The sequence below is a fragment of the Myxocyprinus asiaticus genome, chromosome 11 (genome assembly GCF_019703515.2).
Source record: "Myxocyprinus asiaticus isolate MX2 ecotype Aquarium Trade chromosome 11, UBuf_Myxa_2, whole genome shotgun sequence".
Lineage (NCBI taxonomy): Eukaryota > Metazoa > Chordata > Actinopteri > Cypriniformes > Catostomidae > Myxocyprinus > Myxocyprinus asiaticus.
In genome coordinates, this window is record NC_059354.1 from 22053517 (window position 1) to 22080257 (window position 26741).

Here is a 26741-nt window from a genome sequence, read left to right on the forward strand (position 1 = left end):
AGAAACACTTTTCCATCTGAGCCATACCAAGGAATCAAACTGCCTCTGTTACATCCGCACTAATATTTTTTTATTAAATCTGTGTTTTATTAAATGATGCCAACTTGACTTGTACCACTGCATTTTCATTTTACTCTTTTGCAGAACACATTCAGTTCTTACTAAGATGTTCCCTTTAACAAATATTTGAGCAGAACTTTACTCTTTTTCAAGAAAAGACTGGACAACACATTTTTCACATACTGTACATTCTTACTGTGAAAATGCTTTTTAGGAATGAAAACACTCACTCACTCACTCACTCACACACTCTCAATGTGTGAAAACAGAACATAAAATGTATAGAATGTATTTTATCACTCACCTCTTTAACTGAACACAATTATTAGATAATTAAAGACTTTACACTCTTGTTATATGGATCAAATAGCATGCTTTTTAGCATGTCTCATGGAGTTGATACAACTTACAGTAAAATGTAAGTTATGAAGTGAATGCAATTTGATAAAAAACCTGTTCCCTTATGGTTCATTAGCTGAGACCTTTGTCTACAAATAGGCCTGTATCCATTTCAAATAAATTTAGTTTTAAAAAATCAAAACGAAGATTTAAAACATATTTTGTCCCTTATCTCAAGTAAGGGGAGAAATCCTCTAATGTTGTTGAATGCTTGCTTCTAGACTGTGAACTTTATGTGCATGTAGAGCTGGAGTGTCTGGAAAATATGAGCATACTGGGCTGTAATCGGTAAGAGAGTGACTAGCTTTTTGCCAACAAAACAACGTCCACATTCACACACTGAATGTTTGGGACTGACAACTGTATTTATTAACAGTCTGTAAGAACAAATAACCGAAGTTACGACCGTATTTTATTCTCCCGATAGCCTTGAGCAGTGGTTCTCAACCTTTTTGACTCCAAAGCCCTCCCATTGTCCCAGACAATATTCAAAGACAGTGTCAACTGTCAATAGATTAAAATATGATGATTAATTTCTGGATTACAGATGTTTCAGGAACTGCCAGTTTATTTGTTGTAGGCCTACATCATGAATTTAGCTTAATTCAAGTTATTGTATTTTAATATAACTTTTAAGGATTTTATTTTTATAATTTTAAGTCATTTGGGGCCCCCTGGTTGAAAACCACTGGCCTTGAGTAACATGTAACCAGACTGAAGTAAATATCAAAGATGGCGACGTCCACACCAGAAGGTTTTATTACAATGGACGGCGCGTCATTAAATAAACAAATGCAATCGAGACGTGAGTTCATTCATCAGATCATAATTAATCGACAGCGGATTTGAATGATTTTTAAACAAGTGCAGAGCACAGCATATGTGTCGCACGGCTCGCCCCCGTAACTCCAGACGGTGGAAGGCAGCGTCTGTATCTTCGGATGACACACAGCTCATATCTCCGTCTCCGTAAGTTAAAGAAACCCCACATGAAACATACGAGATATGCGCGTTTACAGTACACAGTGGATTATATTACCTGACAAACAGTTGTCCGTTGCGGTTTCGTTCACACAGCACGGGTTTCCCGAAAATGCGGGTGTGAACCCAGAAGAAAAATCACAGGTGTCAGTTGTTGTAAGATACTGTAGAATACGGTTGTCAGTCAATCTCGTAAATAACCGACGGTCATGTGTAAACTGCACTCAAATACAGGACTGACAACCGTTTTCTGCTGCTGTGTGACTGTGGCAAACACAGAACAGCCAGATAAACTTAATAAGATTGATACTAAAATGAAGGCTGTATGTGGGACAAAACATTTCTACTGCCCTGGAAAGGAGAAACACAAAGGGACGCTGATACTTGAGTTAAGGGACAAAACATGTTTTAAATCTTTGTTTTTATTTTTTTTAAACTAAGATAATTTGAAATGGATTCAGGTCTATTTGTAGACAAAGGGGTAGTCAGAGTTAAAGCTGACCATGGCTGTGTCTCGTTTGGAAGGATGCGGCCTCCGGAGGTCACATTCGTCGGCCGCATACGTCATCGAGGCTGTCTCGTTTCATAAAAGCAGCCTTCGAATGCGACATTCTTTCACGGGTATTCGGAGGATGCACGAGGTGTATCCTTCGTGGGCACTCACAACCCACAATTCTTTGCTTCAACAGAAATGTCAAAAAAATAAATAAAAATATTTGCCCGTAAATATAATGTTCAAATGCAAGTAATGTTAATTCCCATGTAGAAGTACCTCAGTAGATGGGTGCAGAGTATATAATATGTATAATTATATTAAAGGGGACCTATTATGCAAAATTCACTTTTACATTGTGTTTGAACATAAATGTGAGTCAGCAGTGTGTGTACACAACCACCCTACAATGTTAAACGTCCACCCACTCCTCTTTCTTATATTTCTATTATTCAAAAACAGTGTCTTCATATCTGCTCTAATGTGATGTCACTTTAGAGCAGGCCAGGCCCATGACTGGTGACAGACTCCACCCTATTATCATAGATCCTCCCCTGAGTGATCGACACACAGTCCGCCATTTTTTTCCACGCTGGAGCAGCTACAGTGAGAAGAATAATGTCTCAACTTCGTAAGCGTCATAAGTGTTCTGTTGTTGGCTGTAAAAGTGAACATAAGAGTCTTCATGTACTCCCGGCATCAGAGCCACTGAAGACGGAGTGGACAAGTTTTGTTTTTGAAGAAAATGTGCCCCAAAACATACCAAAATTCGTGTATGTTTGTGCAAATCATATTACACCGGACTGCTTTGTGAATGAGGGTCAATATAAAGCAGGATTTTCTAAAAATTTGACTCTCAAGCATGGATCAGTACCAACTGTTCGTGTTCCAGCTTTATATCCTGAAGATGTAAGTATCGCACTTTATATTTTGTGAATGTTTGCAAATCGCCTTTCCGAATGTGCTTGTTTGCTGATTCCATGGCTAATACAGCTAAAGTTACCATTGTCTCTGATTGTATTCATGGACAGAGACCAGAGCTATGTCGTTATAGCTTGTTTGCACATGACATCACGTCACTGCGTTGCTGTGGTGTGAAATGTAGATGGAGGGCAGGAAGTGATTTTCTACATAAGAAGCACTATCACAAAGTCAAAATGCCTATGTTTTGCGTCGTTTACGGTTGCTCATACATGAGAGAGCTGAACTCCGGTATTTACAGTGTCATTCATATTGGTTCTGATTTGTTGTTGCTATAGTATCCGAAGCATGAGCTGTAAAGGCACAGCCCTCTTCCGGAAAGGGGGCTAGGAGCAGCAACTCATTTGCATTTAAAGAGACACACACGAAAACAGCGTGTTTTTGATTCCACCCAAAAAGAGGCATTTACAACATGGTATAATAAATGATCCGTGGGGTATTTTGAGCTGAAACTTCACAGACACATTCTGGGGACAGCTCAGACTTGTATTACATCTTGTAAAAAGGGGCATAATAGGTCTCCTTTAATATATAATTTAACTAAAGTATTAGACTAAAAGTACAGCTGTAAAATCTATTTTCTTTTCTCTTTACATCATTATAACTCTCCTGAAATGTACCTCATGCATTATCTTCCAGAGGGACTTTGTTCCCTTCTCACTCAAAGCGCTCGCGCTTGTTAAAGAGTGGCGTGCTGTCATAGCAACCATGTTACGTTCCGTTTCCGTTTGTCCTACGAAGGCCGTCTCGTTTAAATGAGACTTGTTTAAAGGAGGACACTCGGTATACTGCAGCTTTCAAAGGACATGGCCTCCGGAGGACACATCCTTCCAAACGAGACACAGCCCATGACTTTGGGCGAAATCTAAATGGAAGTGAGCCTCCCTATGCCTTACTCCCTCCAAAGGGCTGAGCCCTTGAAGTGAGAACTCTGGAGGGAGCAGGGCACTCGTGTCTCATGTATGGCCGTTTGGAACACCCTTGATTTCAAATATTGAAAATTTAGTCTTATTTAAAATTGCTTACTGTTGCTGTTTTAATAATAATAATAATAATAATAATAATAATAATAGTAATATATATGTACTACATAAATGTATATGCATGAACATTTCCCGCCGAAAGTTATTTGGTGCACGAGAGGTCTTAATAATATACCTCAGAGTTTAGCCTAGCCTACAGGAAAAAATTGACCCTGTTTTTGGAGTATCTTTCTGCTTATGGCTGTCTACTATCTTATGTGACGATGAATGTAAACTGCGGAGGAGAAGTATCTGTTATAAAAGGGCTATAGCGCTTGCCCGAGCGTTTGAACATGTAGTATGTACTGACAACCTTGCTTTAAAATATATACGAGGACACGCCAACCAGGGTCACGTGATCATAAATGGTCGAATTACTTCCTTGAAGTGACCATTGCATGTACCCTTCTCTAACAGCCTTGTGGAAGGGCCCTTCGTGGAGGGCTGAGTTGCTCACTTTCACTTGGAACACCCCTTCGTGTGGTGTCCCCTTCCCACAGTGCCCTTCAAGGGCGTAAAACCGCTATTTGGAATAGTTCTTCTTGAGTTTTATGGCAGATTGAACGCCATTCGGTGCATTACCGCCACCAAAAGGGCATTTTAAACCTCACAAGAAAAAAAAAAAAAAAGGTATTTTGTAAAATCCTGGCACTAAGGCCAGAAGACTTCAAAAATCCTATAACATATTTTGAGGTCTCAAATATTTTGTTCTTTGGGCCAAGAAGTGTGGATAGGGAACAGGTGGTTACACTAATTTTCATTAATTTATCATATTCCTTCCTTGCTTTATCATATTTTAAACATTCAAGCAATACGTGGGATACAGTATCAGACACTCTACAAACATCACATAATACATCTGGATGTTTTTCTATAATATAAAGATTTGCATTCAATCTACAATGGCCAAACCTAAGTCTGGACAACAATACTTGTTGGAATCGGTTATTTCCTGAAATGTGTCTACCATGAGTTTTAATATGTGGCTGTATTGAGAAAAGATGTCTCCCCCTACTGTTTTCTTCCCATTGTTGCTGCCATACTCTTTAGCAAGTTTATCTGCTTCTTTGTTGCCCTTAATTCCATTATGTGCAGGTACCCATAAAAATGTCACATTCTGAATGAGTAATCCGGTGCAATCTTAAAAACCGTTCTAAAATAAGATCAGGCCTTGCAGTGGATTGTCTTTTTCTTTATACAGGTTAAAACTGAAGAAGAGTCAGAGCAAATAACCATCCTGTTTGGTCTTACATCCTCTGCACATTCTAATGCCCACAAAATGGCTACTGTTTCAGCTGTAAAAACAGATAAATCATTGTGTAGTCTATTAACATATCTTAATCTTAGTTGAGAAATATACATAGCACAACTAGTCCGATTACTATCAGGATCTTTGGATCCATCGGTATAAACTTGAAGAATTGAATTCCATTTAGTGACTGTGTGTGTGTGTGTGTGTGTGTGTGTGTGTGTGTGTGTGTCTCATCAGCTATTTCTTTGAGAGATAGATCTACTTTATCATCATGAATTTCATCAAGTATGAAAAAATCCACATCTACTGTAGGCAGTAGCCATCCTGGGACTAAAGCCCTTCCAGGATTGTTAGCAGGATCAATATTTAAAATCTTAAACTTTTCATCCCATATTAAACATTGGCTAATATAACATACTACCTTTATTTTCTTTGATTTGACCAACTCAAAACATTCATATAGTACTCTATTAGCAAGACAATCCTCAGTTCTTTCCCTGAGTTTGTTCCAATAATTTAAAGTTAGTTTAATTCTTCTTATATATAATGGTTTTCCCCCATTTCAACTAATAGTGCAGGGATCGAAGTATTTTTCCATAAGTTTGACACCCATAGTCAAAAACAGACTTAATCATAGTTTGATAGATAAGTAAAAGAGTACTCTTATCTGCCCCCCATTCGTAACCTGTTAAACATTGCATGATATTTATAATATATTTTTTTTTCTAATATTTTGTTAATGTGTGTTTTCCAGGTTAATTTGGGATCCAACCAAACTCAAATATTTAAAACAGTCAACTCTTTCAATTGGAGAACCATATAATGTTAAATTACCTTCTAATTTGTTCCTAGTCTGGCTAAAAATCATTTAATTTGTCTTGGAAATAGATATTTTAAAACCCCATTTTATTGCCCAGTTCTCCACCTTCATCAATGCTCCCTGTAGCTTTTCCCTTTTGCCCAAAGTGCCCCATCATCAGCATATAGTGTGGTCCCAATACCTTGACCAGCATCTACAAAAATAGAATTAATTATAATATTAAACAGTACTGGACTTTCACACTTTCCTGTGGGGTCCCATTACTTATATGAACAATATCTGATAGCGTATTACCCACTCTTAACTTGTATAGTACGATTTTGTAAGAAATTCTTTATCCACCAATACATTCTTCCTCCAATGCCATATTTTGCTAATTTGACAAGCAGACCTTCCCTCCAAAGCATATCGTAAGCCTTCTCAATATCTATAAATACAGCTATTAAACTTTCCTTATTAGCCATAGCTCTTCTGACTTAATTATCTATTGCTATAATATTATCTAATGTCAATCTAATTTTTCTAAACCCACTTTGATAATTCATTAAAATATGTTTAATCTCTAAAAAAAATACCAAACGTTCTGTAACCACCCTTTCCATCATTTTACACCGTACAGATGTGAGCGTTATGGGTCTATAGGACGAGAATTGGGATTACTACAGCATGCTTCCAAGCTTGAGGTAACTCTCCTTGCTCCCATATTGTATTCATAAAACAAATAATTTCTTCCAAAACTGAGTCCGATAAATGTTTAAACATCTTATATAAAAGTCCATCCAGACCAGAGGCTGAATTACTTCCCTTACTGATAGCTTGCTTCAGTTCTTCTAATGAGAAATATATATTAATAGGGTTAAGAGTTGTGACCATATAATCTTCAGGAAATATTTCCTTCTCTAATAATTGATTTCTTAGTTAAAGACAACATGGCTCTATATTTTTTTGAGCTATGTACTTTTTCGAATACTTTAAGAAAAAAAATAGCTTTCTCATGGCAAGAAATAGCTATTTTATCTCCTCCTTCTAAAACTGGAATATCATATTTCCTATTTATACCATTCATTCTTTTTATGGCCTTCCAAACTTCTGTAATTGGAGTATCAATTCCCAGCTTCAATATTTCCTCCAACGGTTTCTTTTAGCTGCTTTAATCACTTTCCTAGTTAATGCCCTTAAATATTTATATTTAATAAGATTTTCTACAGTGGGATATCTCTTAAGTATTCTAAACGCTTTATTTTTATTTCTTATTACTTGATTGTACTCCTCATTCCACCAGGGAACAACTTCTTACTTTTGAGTTATTATATTTAGGTATGGCTACTGATGCTGCTTGTATTAAAAGATTTCTCAAAGAATCATTCTACTGATTCACATTCTCATCCTTAATACTTTCTAACTGTTCATCACATACGGTTTCAAACTTCTCCCAATCAGCTTTAAACAAATTAAATCTCATCACTGGATCATCCTGTTCAATTTTCAACTGCCATCCAAAAGAGCTCACAGTTGAGAAATGATCACTACCCAAATTATTTTGGTTTAAAACATCCCATTCGTTTTTCCCGTTAGTTCTCCAGAAACCAGTGGCAGATTTGATTTGATTTTGATTTGATTTGGACTGGCCATTGGGAGAACCGGGACTTTTCCCGGTGGGCCGGCCACGAAATGGGGCCGCATGGGCCACCGCGTTATGCAGAACGTGCCACAAAATGATGCTGAGATATGCGAAAGGGGGCAGCGATATGCAGAAAAGGACTGTCTTCTAAACATGGGTTGTAAATATTGACTACACTGAATCTCCCCAGTTTATCCCAAAATTCTACAACAATACCTTCCAAATTAGTTTTAATTGGCCTGTTTGATATTGAACACCATTTCTAATAAATGTTGCACATCCTCTTCCAGTCTTATCTACTCTATCTAGTTGAATTCCTATATATCTGGGATAGTAAAATTCAAACAAGGTTTTAACCATGTTTCTTGCATACAAATGATATCAACATCAAAATCTCTAGAGGAAATGAATTTCTTAAATTCTTGTCCATTTCCTATTAAACTGCGAGCATTCCATTGTAGTAAATGGAATGCCATTAATCTCCTGCATTTCTCCCATGGTTATCTACTTCTCCCGGTGTTCCTATAATCCTGCCATCTGATTTTCTAAGAAATTCAAACAGGAACTCAGGTGAGACATTGAGATGTAGATATTTTCCAGCAGCTGAAGAAATAAGCTTGACTCAAACTCGAGTTGTCTGGGCATTATGTTGTTGACTGACATTCTTCAGGATTGTTCCTACTTTCTTCACTGCTTCAGCATATTAAATATTTTCTGTATTCCTTACACGTACTTCCATAGCTTTAATATAATGTCTACATCCTTTAAATGCAGCGCTGTGTCTCACCAATTAGCGCAACACAAGTTCGTCCCTTCTGTACATTCTCCGTGAAAATGATCTCTCCTACACCATCCACACCTTCTCCTTCCCGGCAAACCGCTGCTACATAGCCAAATTTCTGACAATTATAACAGCGGAGTGGTCTAACATAAGGTTTAACCTGAAAACTTAGACAGCCCAATCCAACTCTACTTGGCATTGCATCTTCATTGAATGTTAGCAACACGCTAAGACTGTCCAACCCAATCTCATGAAAAGTCGTACATAATTTACGAGTTGGCTATTTCATATGGATATGCACGATGTTGTTCGCATAAACTCGTACGACTTCATCACGTGCAAATTCCCGATTGTCTAATGCGGAAGCGCAAGTTCCGTGCACGAGGCGTTAAAAACATATTTATTAAAAATATGCCCTAACCCAAACCCCTTTTCTAAACTTAACCAATCAGTAGAGTGTGTAAACATGATAGGAAGCTGTTGTGTGTGACAGAAGCAAGTAATTGTTGCGTATTAGATGGAAACGATGTCTAGCGATGTCAGTCGCTGTAGTGAAAGTCATAGGAATTCAAAGGAGTGCAGTCGCACGATATCATATGAATTAGCCAAATTTAGTAAAGTTGTACGAATCCTGACGATTTCACCATGAGAGTGTGTTGGACTGTCTTCTTTCTTTCCCTCTCTAAACACCTGAAATAATTTTGCTTCAGTCACATTTCCTCCTTTTGATTTTTCGAATTATTTCCGACACACTGATATCTAGTGGGACACCATAAATCACTCCTTCTGATACTATTGTTTCCTCCTGGTTGATATATTTCCACAGGGCAGTTTCCTAGATGTTTAATTGACAATGCCTTTTTTAATTGTGCATCTGATTTGCAAATCACTAGTAAATTTCCATTGGCAAGAACCTTAGCATACAAAAAGTTTCCTATCTCCTTTCCAAGTGAATCTGCAAGTTTAATCAAGTTCAATTTCCCTGACCCATTGTTTCTGTTTGGTTTGATTACTTTATATTCATTTCCAACCCTTCTCTCTGTATTACACTGTTCTTCCTCACTAGAGCTAGCCTTCAATCCATCTCTCCCCCTTCTTTAATTTGAACCTTTGGATTGGACTAACTGAAACCCTTCCTCATCACTATTTCCCATGCTATCAGTATGTCCTCTATCATCATCTCCAAAAAGAAAAAAATCCTTTACCATTTTCTATCACCTAGACGTAGCTATTAGTTACTTCAGTTGGTGTAACCACCACACTCTAATGGACTTAGCTTTGAGTTCCACTTCTCACAGGTGTCTCCACTTGTTGCACCCTCACAGCTTCCTAAGCGAAAGTTCAGAACCATCTGAAGTTGACGCAAAGTGAGGACACAACTTTGATAGACAGTTTTTTTTATGGAAAATATAATTTAAAGTTTACTTTATGTATTGTTTGGTATCTTACAGATTCCTACCTATTATTTGATATTTATATTTATGAATTTGTTGCATTTTTAAACACTTTGTTTGGCAGTTTAACATTGTGACCTCTTGCTGAGGACAGGTCAAGTTACATGTGTTTCCAAGTATAGAGCATGCATTTTAAAAAATTCTAATGAAATTTAAAAATATAATTAATAAATGCCCTGAGTATACACATTTCCTTTGTATTTTTTCAGTATTTTGTTATTATGAATTTCTTAATTTTGAACATAAAGAGGACTTTTGTATGAAGGACATGTTTTGTTCCCTATCTCAAGAATCAGAATGGATAGTTCAACCAAAAATGAAAATTCTCTCATTATTTACTCACTCTCATGCCATCCCAGATGTGTATCACTTTCTTTTTTTACAGAACTCAAAGATTTTTAGAAGAATATCTCAGCTCTGTTTGTCCATTCAATGCAAGTGAAGGTCCAAAAAGCACTGTAAATTCTCCTCCCTGCCCAGTAGATGGAAATATGCACGAAGAATGCAAACCGCCAAAAACAAAAGAAGAATGTGAGTGTGAAAGTGGAGATTTATAGTAAAAATAACTTAAATATTGATCTGTTTCTCACCCACACTTGTCATATCGCTTCAGAAGTTATGGATTTAACCAATGGGGTTGTATGGATTACTTTTCTGCTGCCTTTAAGTGGTTTTTGGAATTTAAAAGTTCTGGCCATCATTCACTTGCATTGAAAGGAAATAAATTGTTGGAAATGTTCTTCTAAAAATCATAATTTGTGTTCAGCAGAAGAAAGAAAGTCATACACATCTGGTATGGCATGAGGGTGAGGAAATGATAAGAGAATACAATTTTTTTGGGTGAACTATTCCTTTAACTACACATTTTGTCAAAAGTGAGTTTGACAAAGTTTAACCAAAATCAGGTGACTTAGACTGATCTGTTTTTGATGGGTTTGGCTCACATACTGCATGCTTGGATTCAGGGAAAACATTGTGACTATTTCATAATCCACATTTGGCTGAAAAAAAAAAAGAAAATTCAAGACTTTTTTTTTTCTTTTCAGTTCCAGCTTCCTTTTTAGGGAAATATAGTGAGACGGTGAAATAAGAGATAAAAGGGGGCCGTATGTCATGAATGACGTATGTGACTGTCTGAATGGCTATGTAGTTTGATTCAAACAGTGGGACACATTAGTGCTGCTGGAGCAATGACTCCAGGTTAAGAATATGTTGAAAGATTTGTATATAAAACAAACCCTCACCATTAAACAATGAATACAGTGAGGTCACTGCAGGCAGGGTATCACATTGACAAGATAAATGTGTTGATACCACTGCAATGGCTTAATTTCATAATTCTTTTTAATAAAAGTTTCTCTGGGGGTTTAATGCTTTGTGACTCGGGATTCGACGGAAAGTGGGTCGATTTGAACAAAGTTCATCAAAAGTTAAGCAAAAACCTATAGCAGAACTTTAGCAGAGCTCTGACATTTAATATACTGTACTTCTTGTTTTAGCTTTGCATGAGTTGCAGTTTGTGTGCTGCCCCATATTATTGCTTTAAGAAAAATAGATGACATAGATGATGATATGTCTCTGAGACTCTGTAACATAAAAATTTATGTATTATATACATCAGATGCCTTATATACCTCAAAGAATCATGTAACATAGGATGTGATTACATACAGTAATGCACTTGCATTCATTCTAAAGTATTGTCTGCAAGAAAGGGGGTCAAGTCACCTTGGTTACAGACTCTTCTGAGTTAAACTAGGTGAATTTACTTATTGCATCCAGATATTTGTCACTGATCTGTAACTTACTGTAGGCAATGGTTAACTCAATTTAATGTCGTTTAATTGTCTATTGTGAATTCACTGCCCTGGCCTTGCATTCCTGTTACGGTAATAATATATCCAGTCATGGTGCGCCAGATTTTTAGTAAAACATAAATGCATCACTTTTTTTTTTTTTGCATCCATATGAATATGATTTGATTATTCCTTTGAAACACCCGATTCTCTCCCTAATAGGTACTGATGCAATTTTATTGACCTATTAAACAGAGCAGGTTCTTGCAGTGCATGTAGAGAACTGCGAGGGAGGCTGCATACTATGCACGTGGTGCACCTGAGTTTTATTCTATGTTGGTAGGTATGGCCAGTCAGCACATTTCCAGCCACTGAAAACACAATAAAAAACAAGGGTCAGCCTCAGGTCACATTCACTGTGTGTGTTTTATACGTTGTATACTTTCACAAAAGCAAAGCTACATAGCACAATAGCTGTGTTCATATCAGCCCATTATGGCCAGCAATTTTGGTTAGATGGACAATGCTGTTTTACCAGACAGGTGAGTAATACACTCCAATATTTGTATGCCTTATTGCTTGCATACTGTATGTCTCTGTAGCATAGGATTGTCTTGTTTTTTTTTTTAGAATTATATAGTATACACTGATGGCTATAATACTGATTAGCTGGCTAACCACCGGGTTGCTTCAGTCCTTTGAAAACGGCTATTACTGGATTGAGTCCATATGTCAGGAGTTTCTGATGATTAGAGGAACAGATCTGATTTTGTGCCTTTAATAATGAACTTTAACTGGTAGTGCATAAAAAAAAATGCATTTATTTAAAATCATGGAAAATGCTGATTTTCTAAACATTAGTTTGAAAATGAATTCTAATTATGAACATTGCACTGTGTAATGATATGATCTCAATATTTATGCAATGTCTTCTAAAGGCTAAGTACTGGCTCTTAGTAACAGTTTAAAAGTTAATCTCAGCCCACTTTTGTGATTCCATCCTTTCTATCCAGACATTTGTCAATCAGTGTTTGCTCAAAAACGTTTAGCATGCCAATGGTAGTTGGCTGAAAGCACAGGAGCAGTCCACAGTGTTCTGACCTAAATTTGTCCAAGCCATCAAAACAAAGATAAAAGAGGCCTCTGTTCATGTTTTCAGATTGTAGATTTTTCATAATACTATTTAACTGCGATATTTAGACTAAACCTTTGAAAAACAGATGCTTAAACCATGACATTTTGATTCTTTGCTTCAATACATGTAATTTGTTAAGTGGTTTGAGCATTGCTCTTGTTTAATCTCCTGCGTTAAAGTGTTTCAGTGGTAACATTTTTAAAAACACTAATATTAACTAGTGCATTATTTTGGCTTTAAAATTATTAAGGATTTTTTTAGACTATCATTTATCTCTACATTATTTGGAAAATCTTAGACCTTGAAAAAGGAAACAATCCAAATTTGATATTCATACTTCTCATTGTGGTAGAATGTAAACTTGCTCATCTTCATCAACAATGCAATTAGGAGAATCAAGTGATAATGCTGATATTACATTAGTTGTGTACTTAAAGATGATGTCACGGTGATCTGGGTTTGTTTTCAGGGACGAAGGCCATTGTGCAGAAATGACTATGGTCTGTCTGGCTGATTTTGAAGAGTATGCTAAGCAGCATCTCTCAAAGACTACATGGGACTATTATGCAGCTGGAGCTGATGAATGTTGCACAAGAGATGACAACTTGCTGGCCTATAAACGGTATTGTGCTGCATAAATTTGTATGATGATACTCCATTTGGCAACTTCATGGTCCATGGTGCTTTTTCACCACTGGGCAGAACGGTTGGGTACCGTTGCTGAATCATGCGGTTCTGTACTGATGAGGGCTTGTTGTGGTGCTGCAAAATCAGGATTAGAATGGACTGACTGGGCAAATTACCAATCGCAAGTTGCTAGTCAGTAAAGGCTGTTCAGCCAGCACAGTTCTCTCTGTCCTGAGTACGTTTAGCTAACCATGCTAAAAAATCCAGGCCGGGAACAGTGTGAAATCATACAGCACTTATCCATGCTCAAGTGGGAATGCTACTGTAACCATTACTTACTGTGCTCAAAACCATTTGGCCCAATGGTGGAAAAGCGGCTATTGTTGTTTGGCGGCTATATTCATGTCATTCCAAACCTGTATGAGTGTTTCTTCTGTGGAAAACAAAAAATGAATTTTCCTTTGCAACTCTTGTCCACAAAATGTGGATGAAGTGAATGAAGCTCCAAATTTTGTCAAACTCCAAATTTACAAAAAGCAACATAAGCATATCATACAATTTGCCCAAAAAACTTTGGGTAGTCTTCCAAAATCAACTTTGTGTGTTCTACAGAGAGTCATAAAAGTTTGTAACAACATGAGGGTGAGGAAATGGTGACAGAATTTTCATTTCTAGGGTGAACTATTCCTTAACCTGAATTACAACATAATCTCAAGGTATGAACATGTAAAAGAGGGGTTGTCATCTCTTTCAGGATCCGTTTGAGGCCACGGATCTTACGGGACGTGTCGGTCAGTGACACTCGGACCACGGTGCTGGGAACGGAGATAAGCTTCCCAGCTGGAATTGCACCCACAGCCTTTCACTGTCTGGCTTGGCATGAGGGAGAATTGGCCACTGCCAGAGGTGAGAGTAGGACTTCGGACACACACTCTGATTTCTAAAAAGTGGCCTACACTTGTAGCAGACATGATTTAATAAAATTAGAATTAGTTGCATTATAACGTGTTATGCAAGTACAACTGCATGACATTCTCTACTTTGGCCACTAGAAAGAGCTGTTGAAAAAAAGATACATTTTGAAGCTTCTAGTACAGTACAGTACTTGTGTGTCTTTCCAACTAATCTCTGCTTTCTGCACTTCTCTTATTTCCCAGCTACTGAGGCAGTGAAAACCTGCTACATAACAAGCACATACTCCACATGCTCAGTGGAGGAGATCTGTGCAGCAGCCCCCAACGGTTATCATTGGTTCGAGCTCTACTTGTGCCGTGACCGTAAGCTGTCAGAGCAGATTGTACACAGAGTGGAGGCGCTTGGCTATAAGGCTCTGGTGCTTACAGTGGATGTGCCCTACACTGGCAAACGACGCGATGATATCCGCAACCGGTTCAAGCTCCCATCACACCTGAGGGTTAAAAGTTTTGATGGAATGTTCCAGGTAAGACAGTGGATTTCTCTCTATTTTGGCCTTTATGCCATTTTTATTTTATTCTTTTATTTATAGTACAGCACAAAAAACAACAGGAAATGATGGGGAGAACAGGGGAAAGTGGATCTGCAAATGTTGCAGGGTATGCACTTCAACTCAATGTGTCTGTGCATGTCATGAAATATTCTGAATGTTGGCATATGTGAGAACGGTCCTCTGCTTGATTGTATGAATCCCTGTGGCTCTCTCAACAGCAGCAAGCAGGCTCCCAGGAGGAATATGGCACCCCAGCCAACACCTTGGACCCATCAATCAGCTGGAAGGATGTGTGCTGGCTCCAGTCCCTAACACAGCTGCCTATAATCATCAAGGGCATCCTCACTAAAGAGGATGCAGAGCTGGCTATAGAGCATGGGGTCCAGGGCATTATTGTGTCCAATCACGGGGGCCGACAACTTGATGGAGGGCCCGCAACAGTAAGGGACTCTATCCGTGTCTCTGTAAAAGTCAAAATGTAGATTCAAACAATCTATTTAGTTACATCGTGCCCTTATGTGTTACACAGATAGATTGTCTGCCTGAGATAGTGGACACAGTGCAGGGCCGTGTCGAGGTCTACATGGATGGGGGGATCCGTACGGGCAGTGATGTGCTGAAGGCTATAGCCTTGGGAGCCAGATGTGTGTTTATTGGCAGACCGGCAATCTGGGGCCTCACTTACAAGGTAATTGTGTGGGAATCAGTGTTTTTGTGTGTATATTCACCAGTGGTCAAACGAAATGGCCATTGCTGATGCGAAAACTAGGCAGCGGAGTGGCCAATGACCAATATAATGCCAATATGTAAAACAATATAGTTTTTTTTTTTTTTTATAGCAAGAGAAATGTACAGTACACACATACTGTATGTTGACATTTTATGTGTGTGTGTGTGTGTGTGTGTGTGTGTGTGTGTGTGTGTGTGTGTGTGTGTGTGTATATATATATATATATATATATATATATATATATATATATATTAATACTGTGCAAAAGTATTAGGCACGTAAGATGCTTCACAAAAACATTTCTTAAGATGGTTAATTATATTTTCCACTTTAGTGTGTCAATAGGAAATATACATTTTAGACTCCCAAACATTTCTTTTGCAAATAGAATAGAGTAGAAGAACAGGGAGCCCTACAACAGATGGCATGGTCCCCACAAAGCCCCCCACTGAATATTGAGTCAGTCTGAGATTAAATAAAGAGACAGAAGCAATTGAGATAGCCGAAATATAAGAACTGTGGCGAATTCTCCAAGAAGCTTGGAACATCCTATCTTCCAACAACCAAGAAAAACTGTGTCCAGGTGTACTTGGGAGAATTGGGGTTGTTTTGAAGGCAAAGGTGGTCACAACAAATATTGATTTCCCTTTTTTATGTTTACTGGACTTTGTATGACGTTAATTGATAAATGAAAACTATTTATGGCATTAATTTTTAAGACATCCTCACTATGCAATATTTTTCCCAAGTGCCTAAAACTTTTGCACAGTACTAAAATATATATATAATATACATATCTCAGATTTTTGACCTTTTGTTTCTCATACTTAATGTTCATCAGCTACCTGTCTATTTGAACAATTTCTAAATTTGCCATCAACACTTTGTTGGATACCAATGATTTATTGTGCAGATGAGATATTTATTCAAGTGTTTTTGCCAGGGGGAGGAAGGAGTGAGAGAAGTATTGCAGATTCTGCATGATGAGTTTCGTTTATCCATGACATTATCAGGTTAGTCTGCAGTACATTGTACTGTATAATAGAGGGCATGCCATATCTTATACATCATAAAGAGAAAGTCTTTCTGTTAAACCGTTCTCCTCTTGATCTCAAAACTCATCTAATTCTTCTAGGTTGCAGAAATGTTGCTGAGATCAACAGGAACCTCATTCAGTTCTCCAGACTTTGAACAGCAAAAAAGAGCTATAATAATTTAAACTTTACAGTTGACAACAGAACACTACAAAGATCCACCATTAAGTCAAAATGTATTCTCAAAGATGTGTATAAACCACTGGTGGTAGAAACGCTTTACAAATGAAATGCAATAACTACATCTGATTAGGAGTGCATAAATACCAAATTATTTGCCTAAATTCAAGACAATTTGACAGTTTTTTTTTTTATGTTAATGCTGTTTTAAGAAAACTTTATTAACAAATTTGATAATCCCCACAAAGTGCTAGTCTGATAAATGAGCATATGCTCTATGGGAGAAATTGATTCACAGGACTTGGCATGTCTGTCTGTAATGCAAAGAGATATCCAAGAATGTAATTTATGAAGGTGGTTTTGAAGGTTTCTCATGTAGGTAGCAGCAAAATAATGTGCAATGAGAAGTTTCATTTGAATTAAAAGATTTTATATTTTGAAGCAGAGAGACCTTGTAATTGATGGTAAATTAATATTGAACATTAAAGGAAAAATTCACCCAACTGAGTGAACTATTCCTTTAACATTGTTTATACTGGGGTTAAAAGTCTGTGAAATATCTAGGGTAGCAAACAAGTCATTTTGAGATTCTTAAGGTGATACCTGATGTTAATTTAGTATCTTAAGTCTTAATATTTATCTGAACAATAAATGCTGTACTCTTAGGCTTTCTGCTGTCTTCTGTCAGTGATGTTACATTTGTATGGGTCTGTATGACATTTAAAGGAAGGACCACAGATCATTATGTCTTTATTTCTAATTAAAGTGCCTGTTGGTTCTTTCACTGGGCACTTTACACACTTGGCATTTTTTACATACATAGATTAAAGGAATATTCTGGGTTCAGTACAAGTTAATCTCAAACGAAAGCATTTGTGGCATAATGTTGATTAACACAAAAATAGATTTCGACTCGCTTCTTTTCTTTTAAAAAAACAAAAAGCAAAAATCGAGGTTACAGTGAGGCACTTACTATTGAAGTGAATGGGGACAATGTTTGGAGGGTTTAAACACAGAAATGTGAACCTTATAATTTTATTAAAGCACATTATTTCTTCTGTTAAAACTTGCTTATTTGAGCTGTAATGTCATTTTTACAGTCATTTTAGGGTTTGTTGACATTATGTCATCAAAGTAACAAAGTTGAAAATTTGGTTATAACTTTACACAGAAAAGGTTAAGTGATTTTATCACACTAAATCATGTTTACATGCATATCCTTTATATTTTGTGGCCATACTTTTGAAACAGATTATTTTAACATTAAACAAAATTGGCCCTCATTCACTTCCATTGTAAGGTTGTGGTAAACAGACTACATACCCATTTGTGTCGACTGAGTGTGATCATAGTGTGATGCTTTGTGCAATAATGGGAAGAGACATTTGAAAACCCCAGAGAAAGCACCACGTCTTGGTAAGCTCAGTTTATTTCATATATAAACACTTTTTGCGTGGCAGTGCTTAGATGATGAGTGATAGCATTAGTACTACTTAGGATTAAGCTGTAATATAATATGCAGTTAATTTAATATTTAGCTTTAATTAATTTCCAAATACCTTTGTAATCCTAACTAAAGAATGACCCTCACATTTTACATGCACATGTACTGTATATTATAGGGCCACATCTAGTTGTTTGTCATACTGGAGCTGGCAGAGTTAACTTCCCCTTTTTAATTTTTGGTAAAACTTTTTCACTTTGATCCAACTAAGGTTCCTGCAGCTCAGGTAAATAAAGCCTTTTTTCTCTCTCTCTCTCAGAAATCTATTGTGGAGCGCAATTTGAAAATAAGCAAAACAAAAACCATGGGGTAAGTTCTTACTGTCCCATTAAGATATTGCATCATAGTCCGTTCTTTAAAGAGTGGATTCATGTTACAGTCTTACGGTTAACAGACAGAATTTCATACTTTCACAATAGTTTTTATTATTAGTACTATTTTTTTATTACTGTTTCTGTTGCTGTTATAGATTTCTAGTTGTGGTATCTCTATCTAAATGTTGAGGTATCCACCTAAACTAAACTGTCAGACAGCGGCCGTCATTCTTAAATAAGTGACTACTGGAAATTGTTGAGATTCAAACGTCTTTCCAGCGCTTGTCTCCATTTGGTTTATTGCATTTTCCAGAATAGTAGCAGATTTCAGAGCCATAGCTGTAGTTAAATTTAAGGAGATTTTAAAAGAAACTTTTCTTTCTGGGTGAACTAAGCACTATGATTTGTATTCACATACAGTGGAAATGAATGGACAATTGTTTGTTTTTTCTCAAATCTTAATTTAAAAATCCTTAAACAATGGTGGTGACAGATCACTTAACTTTTTTAACGTATTTTTTTATTATTTATCCAGGTCAATAGTCTCAATGTCTCATAGAATTATTTTGTTTTCAACTGGACTTATGTTTGACAAGTTCATCTAATAAGTGGCAAGGCAGCATCAACTAATGAAAAATAATGTATAATGTTGCAAATTAATCAGTGTAGTGTCTAAAATTATCAACTTAATAATCACTATTATAAAATCAGAGTAAAATATTTAAGATTAAGAGCAAACAGGAAAGGAGGAAGAGAAAAACAGACTGGCAATTTCAAAACATGCCTTAGAGGAACTATAAACACTATCATATTCATTTCAGTAACAGTGGCGAGGAAGGAAAGCTGCATCGCAGACTTTCACGAATAGGAAGCAGATTGCACAGGGAGACGCCACTACCCCCTCCTCCAACGGAGAAGCCCCCAACAGCGGCCCCCCAAGACCAGCTGAGACTGCAAAACCCCCAGAACCTGCACCAAAAGCTCCAGAACCTTCACCAAACCCCCCCCCCCCCCACCCCCCAGATATAAATGACTGCAGATGTTTAGGATCTATAGATTCATGGCATTTTGCCTTGTCCCAGGGAGCTGGATAATTTTCGATGTGATTAGACGCTTTGTGATGTCACTCTGGTGCCTGGCGACAGCAATGAAACTTTCCCAGTTCACAGGGTCATCATGAATTCATCCAGTGATTACTTCAAGGCCATGTTCACAGGTGAGTCAAGTTATTCAAGGCCTTATAAAAGTGAACACTCAGCTCCATGTGGTGGTCTGGTTCTGCCTTTAAGGGCATCGGAATGGATTTGGCCATTTAACTCATAGAAGCTCTTAAGGGATTCCTTGATATATTTCTTACTAAGAAGGATCTAAGTTGGATTGTTAAAAAGACTATAAAAAAAATGCATTATTGAAATAATTTATTTTGGGTACCAAGTGGTTTAAGTAAATGGAAAGAGTAAATGGGTAACTCTGTTTTTTATGTGAGTTTTGTGTTTATCATACAAAATGTTTTTTGTTTTTTTTAGCATTTCATTCAAACTTTGTGTAGTTTTTCTGTATTCTAGCTCATAATTAGGTTACCAATGATGAGAGAGATGAAAATGTGGATCAATCCATATTGATCTAATTTATTATCTCCCTTCCTCTTTTTGAGTGATAGGAGGCATGAGAGAACAGGAAATGAAGGAAATTAAGCTCCATGGTGTGAGCACCACAGGCCTGAAGAACATCATTGTGTTCATTTGCACATCTCATCTAAACCTAAGTGTGAGCACCCTCCAGGATACACTAGAGGTGGCGAGCTTCCTCCAGGTGCTTCCCATTCTCAGCTTTTGCAACCAGCTGCTCAGCAGTAAGGTATAAACCCCTTAAAATGTGGTGTTCATTCTTCCTTTGCATGAATTTCATTAAGTATTTGTTTGTGAATAATTAAAGAAGCATGCCATCTAGGGCCGGATGATGACTGACAAGGACCCCGATGCTGACTGTGGCAGTCATTGTCACAGTCATCCACAATGTTGGGAAATTACAGACATGGTAATTTAAATCCTAATAATTTAAATACTGTAATGTTAAAAGCATTCTGCATTTAAGAGGCCAGTTGTACCTATTTTCACTTCTGACATATTCTCTAAATAGTATGAAATATTTTCCATAGAAGTTATAGCCTATACTTTAGATTCAGACCTAATTGTAAAAAAACATGATATGGTAGCTACTAGATAAAAACAGCACAAAAATCAGATATGTTTGTCATTCAAGTGAAACACTAATGCCAATAAGACAATTATATCAAAACTATGCCATCCTGGGACATAAACTTGTTTTCATCATTCACTCCATAAAGTAATACTTTTCCCAAGTTTTAAAGGAATGTGTTTGGTTTATCAGCATTTGTGGTATAATATTGATTACCAGAAAAAAAAAATTTTATCACACTAAAATCATATAGAACAGAGATATTATCACACTAAATCACGTTAACATATTTTTTATGTCTTGTGGCTATACTTTTGAAACAGTCTGTATTGTAACATTTATGGACTGGCCCCATTCGATTCCAATCAAAGTGCCTTACTGTAACCGCGGTTTTTGCTTCCTCTTTTTTTTTTTTCTGTGGTAATCAACATGGTACAAATGCTGTTGATTGAACTTTACTTGAATTGAACCCAGAACATTCCTTTAAATTTGCTTTTGCTGAATATAGGCCATTGAATGAATCTGAGTTATGAGTTTTGTTTTGAAATCAAATTATGGCACATATTGATATTGTTAAAGCGCCAGTAGGGGCTGGTGGCGTGGGGGTGGCCTTTTTATATGAAAATATTAAGAAAATATTTTTCAACAGCCAACATTAATGGCAGCTTTTTTTCATGGCAGATCACCATAGAAAACTGTGTAGAAGTCAAGAACATTGCCAGAGATCTTCTCCTGGTGTATGTCCAAAGACATGTCCACACTTTTGTAAGTAACAACTTTTCTGCACTGGTGCAGAGCGGCCGGCTCCTGCAGTTATCTGAGGCAAGCATGACCTACGCCCTTTCCAGCGACTCAATGAGTGGATTCTCTAAGATGGAGCTCTACCGAACCTCCGTGCTTGGCTGTCCCATAAACTCTCTGAAGTCATTCTGCTGTCTTCTCCCTGATGCGTCATATCCGCTTCCCTTTAATGTCCCCTGCTGAGCTCCTCCAGATCTCTGGAGAACAAGAGAGAAGAGGGAGTAAACAGAGGAAAGGAGGAAGAGGAGCACTTCAGACGATCGCATACAGCTTATTTTAACCTCCTCCTGTAGGCCAGCAACTACCAGATGCTACTGTTTCTCCAGCTGGCACTGCAGACAGAAAGGACAAAGATCTGATCAGATTCCACTTACCTGGTTGTTCTGGGCAGTGTAATGAGGCAGCAACAGGTGGTGAGCAAAGATCTCAGACTGTATCATGAGGAAGGTGGTGGCACCAGGAGGGCCCTCCAACCCATGGAGGTGCCATGTTACCAGCATGGCGTGGCCCTTCTTGGGGGCTTCCTTTACATTGTTGGAGGTCAGAGCACTTATGACACCAAGGGCAAGACAGCTGTGGACAGTGCATACAGGTATGATCCTCGCTTTGACCGCTGATTGCAGGTGGCCTATCTGAATGAGAAGAGGACATTCTTCCATCTCAGTGCCCTTAAGAGGAAGCTCTATGCTGTTGGAGGGAGAAACACCACCGGTGAGATTGGTAAGGACTTGTCTGAGCAATTACTGTTTTTTTTTTTTAACTCTGTTCTAAATGTTCTGTCTTAAATTCTCCTGTGAAAAACAAAAACTCTCTGTCCCATAGATTCTATGGAGTGCTACAACTTGAACAAGAACGAGTGGACTTTTGTTGCACCAATGAATGAACCTCATTATGGACACGCAGGCACAGTACATGGTGGTCTGATGTATTTGTCAGTTGAGTTTTCAATCATCCTGTTTAAAAGATCAGCTTATTGGTTTATGCTGGTTGAGTGCTGATCAAGCATAGCCACACTGTCTACCAGAAAAAATATTGGTCGGATGAAGCTGGTTGACCAAGTTAAAATGCTCTGATACCAAAAAAACATTATCACACAACACACATACAAATGCGTAGAGCTGCTGATGTGCAAGCTGGCGCACAGAGTACATTGAGCACTGGCAGAGACTGATATGATCTATAAATTAGATACCTCAGACATTGTTAGGCTTTAAAAAAAAATAAATAAAAAAAAACCTAAGTGTAACAAATGTGTTTTTAAGTTTAGAATGCCTTGGTGATCAGCTATGTGTTCTGTAATTTGAGTTAAAAGATCTTGTGGGGGGGAAGATGCATCTGCCTCACTGTACTGGACTTGTAAATGACAACATTACTAAAAGAAATGAACTGGTATTGGCAAGTACCAAAAAAGAAAGTATGGGTAGGCCTCCTTATATTTAATTTCTAAAAATGGCATCAGTGCATCTCTAAAATATTCTACATGTAGTTGTGCATCAATGCAGTAACATCCATTTTTGCAAGTGACCCCAGCTTAGCTGGGATATGTGAAAAAAAAAAAATTCACTGTATATGTGCAAATATATAATGTGTGATTAAATTAAAAAAATTATAATTATAAGTGAAATCCACATAGTGAGAGGATATTTTGTGAACTAATTAAATGAGCCTCACAAAGTTTAGATAAATGGCTTTAATCCACCACAGTTCTTTGCTTGAGTTGAATGAATGCACAGCACAAGAGGTCTACCAGTACATTCAGTCCCAAAAAAAAAAATTCTAGAGGGGAGGTTCTCGAAACAAGAATCAAAAGCGAACAACAGATAGCCAGGAAACAGATATACATCATGCTGAAGTGCGTCACTCTTCTGAGGTTAGACCGCAGTCTGAAAGGGGCATGCCAAACCTGTTGTGAAACCGTGAGAATGTTCCTGTATGAAGAGTTGCAAAGATACCAATCAAAATAAAGGAATTTGAAGCAATGGGAAGATAAGAAATAAACATGTTTTATACAATTATATAGGGTTTTGGAATCAGTATTAAAAACATTATCTTTAGATTGCTAAAAAGATGCATAGGGATGATTCTAATAAACATTGCTTGCAGTGTGGGTCGGGGGCTCAGTATAAGACATTGCCCAACACTTCAGAATAAGAAAAAGCTTTATTGCCAAGTATGCTTACACATACAAAGATAATTTCTTGGTGACAGAAGCTTCCACTGCACAAACAATACAGCAACAAGACAGAGATAATAATAATTACAAATAAATAAAAGCCAATACAAAATATAAGTATATATAGAAATACACAAAAATGATATATACAGTTGTGCTCAAAAGTTTGCATACCCTTGGAGAATTGGTAATATATGTACCATTTTTAAAGAAAACATGAGTGAGCAGGCAAACATTTATTTCTTATGGGATTCATATTCAACTGTAGGTTATAACAGAATGGCACAATCATAAAACAAAACATGGCAACAATGAAAAAAAGTCTGCATACCCTTAGTTCTTAATATTGTATCGTATCGCCCCCTTTAGCATCAATGACAGCGTGCATTCTTTTGTAATAGTTGTCTATGAGGCTCCAAATTCTTGCAGGTGGTATAGCTGCCCATTCGTCTTGGCAAAATGCCTCCAGGTCATGCAAAGTCTTTGGTCGTCTTGCATGAACCGCACGTTTGAGATCTCCCCAGAGTGGCTCGATGATATTAAGGTCAGGAGACTGTGATGGCCACTCCAGAACCTTCACCTTTTTCTGCTGTAACCACTGGAGGGTCAACTTGGCCTTGTGCTTAGGGTCATTGTCGTGCTGGAAAGTCCTAGTGCGTCCCATGCGCAGCTTTCGTGCAGAAGAATGCAAATTGTCTGTCAGTATTTTCTGATAACATGCTGCATTCATCTTGCTTATGGTTGTGACCATAAAGCTCTATTTTGGTCTCTTCACTCCAAATTACATTGTGCCAGAAGCTGTGAGGCGTGTCAAGGTGTTGTCGGGCATATTGTAACCGGGCTTTTTTGTGGCATTGGCGCAGTAAAGGCTTCTTTCTGGCAACTCGACCATGCAGCTCATTTTTGTTCATGTATCGTCATATTGTGCTCCTTAAAACAACCACACCGTCTTTTTCCAGAGCAGCCTGTATTTTCACTTGTTTTGACTATAAAAACTCTGCCAGTACAGTAATACAAAATACACACGTTAAAAATACATTCTCTGAAAAACCTAAATATCTTATGCAGTGTTGTTTCTAAAACAAGATAAATCAAATTGATCTTGTTTTAAGGATTTTGTGGTATTTTTACAGGAAAACAATACAAAAATTATTATCAAGAATAAGATTTTTTCCCTAATATCAAAGGTCTTACTAGAAAAAAAGAAATTATGATCCAACGTGAATTTTCTTGATAAAAAAATATGATCATGCCTGGTAACATGTGCATGTAAAATGGCTAGAAATAGCATTTTAGCTTAGCGTAAAGCTGACAATTTACACAAGGTTTATTTCTATTTCTTCTGCTCCAAACTTACTTCAAACTTACTTCTCTGTCTGCTCGTATGAATGTAACACATCATAAGAAAGTGTTTCACTGCTGTTCAGATGCAATTTGGATCGCATCATTTATATGTATAAATGTTTTCCACCTGAAAGGACTAAATATTAAATGAAACAAATGACAATAAAATGCAAAGTAATCTCTTCAGTAATCAAAATACTTTTTGAATGTAATTGTATTCTAAATACCAATGATTTAAATTGTAACTGTAGTGGAATACAGTTACTAATATTTTGTATTTTAAATACGTAATCCCGTTGCATGTATTTCGTTACTCCCCAACCCTGGTCATGGGTGGCAACCACTTCCAGGGAACTAATGACTATGGTTATGTGCTAAGCTGTGAGTTCTATAGCCCTGCATCTGACAAGTGGATAGTGGTGGCTCCAATGCCCAGGGGTCAGAGCGATGTTGGTGTGGCAGTTTTGAAGGAGCGCATCTATGTGGTGGGGGGTTATTCTTGGAACAGTAGGTGCATGGTGAATTATGCAGTGTTATGACCCTGAAAAGGATGAGTGGGAGAAGGTATTTAGCGTCCTAGAGCCTCTTGGAGGTATTCAGCATGCGCTATGACAGTTCATTGTCTAAAGGGTTCAGTGGATGAGGATCAGATACAGGAGTGTCCTCTTTTAACTTCCAAAAATGAAGGCAGATTAACTATTTTGGTAACATTTTACAAGAAGGTTCTATTCATTAACATTAGTTAACAACATTAACATGAACTACCAATGAACAAATACTTTTACAGCGCTTACTAATCTTGGTTAATTTCAACACATACAGTAGTAATACTTTTTTTTATTTTTTATTTTTAATTAAGTTTTATATTTTAACATTAGGTAATGCATTATGAACTTCCATGAACTAACAATGAACAGTTGCATTTATTTATTTTTTATAAATGAACATTAAACGATTAATATATGCTGTAAAAACAAATTGTTCATTGTTAGTTCATGATACCTATTGCATTTAATAATGATAAGAAAGAAATAGAACTTTATTGTAAAGTCTTACCAATGTTTTGAAATCTCTGTTGGCATTAAAACTTGAAATGTGAGGTATTGAATTTTGCTTCACTTTGCCAGCAATGTGGTAAGCTTCAAGTGCAAACTGGTTAAATGGTTTAGTTACAGTACATGTCAGTTTTGTAACAACAGCATTTGTGCTATTTGTTTAAGCACTCATGACTGTGCTAAAGCTGAAATGCTGTTTTCTTTCAATGGCTGATCCCAAATTTGTGTGCCACAGTGCTTAATATTGCATCTCTAAATTATACTGTTTTATGTTTATATTCTATCTGTATTCTAAATCAATTTTTACTTCAACGATATTTATGTGCAATGCAAAAATAAAAGTATTTTCAAACAATTGTGTTTGGTTTCAGTTGTTTTCAATCAAGTGTCTCTCTCTCTCTCTCTCATAATAGAACATAATGTCCATCTATTACAGTCATGGCAAAAAATAATAATAATTAATTAATATTTTGCCATTTGAGAATACATGCCAAAATACTGTGTGTGTGTTTCTATT

The 26741-nt window shown here is 37.1% G+C and overlaps 1 protein-coding gene and 1 pseudogene across 3 annotated transcripts; both read left to right on the top strand.

The window, feature by feature from the left end:
• The first annotated feature begins 1212 nt into the window (after positions 1 to 1212).
• Positions 1213 to 17500, top strand: LOC127448583 (2-Hydroxyacid oxidase 2-like). 3 transcript variants are annotated; one of them, XM_051711238.1, is made up of 8 exons: positions 1213 to 1428; positions 13265 to 13417; positions 14177 to 14328; positions 14580 to 14863; positions 15109 to 15330; positions 15420 to 15578; positions 16564 to 16633; positions 16756 to 17500. In XM_051711238.1, the coding sequence occupies exons 1-8, from the start codon at positions 1340 to 1342 to the stop codon at positions 16809 to 16811; spliced, it is 1185 nt and encodes a 394-aa protein (XP_051567198.1). In that variant the 5' UTR covers positions 1213 to 1339; the 3' UTR covers positions 16812 to 17500. The 3 variants fall into 3 exon arrangements, with proteins under 3 accessions (XP_051567198.1, XP_051567199.1, XP_051567200.1); XM_051711239.1 differs by having other exon boundaries at positions 15112 to 15330; XM_051711240.1 differs by lacking the exon at positions 1213 to 1428 and adding an exon at positions 12038 to 12202.
• A 2201-nt stretch (positions 17501 to 19701) lies between these two features.
• LOC127448582 (kelch-like protein 13) lies at positions 19702 to 26547 on the top strand (annotated as a pseudogene).
• The last annotated feature ends 194 nt before the right edge of the window (positions 26548 to 26741 follow it).

What these genes read in the sequence shown, in the direction of transcription:
- LOC127448583 (XM_051711238.1), top strand. Translation starts at nt 1,340, where the DNA reads ATGTGTCGCACGGCTCGCCCCCGTAACTCCAGACGGTGGAAGGCAGCG. An exon ending in TTGATGGAGGGCCCGCAACA is followed by an intron (nt 15,331 to 15,419) that starts GTAAGGGACTCT and finishes TGTGTTACACAG; the next exon opens with ATAGATTGTCTGCCTGAGAT. An exon ending in TCTGGGGCCTCACTTACAAG is followed by an intron (nt 15,579 to 16,563) that starts GTAATTGTGTGG and finishes TGTTTTTGCCAG; the next exon opens with GGGGAGGAAGGAGTGAGAGA.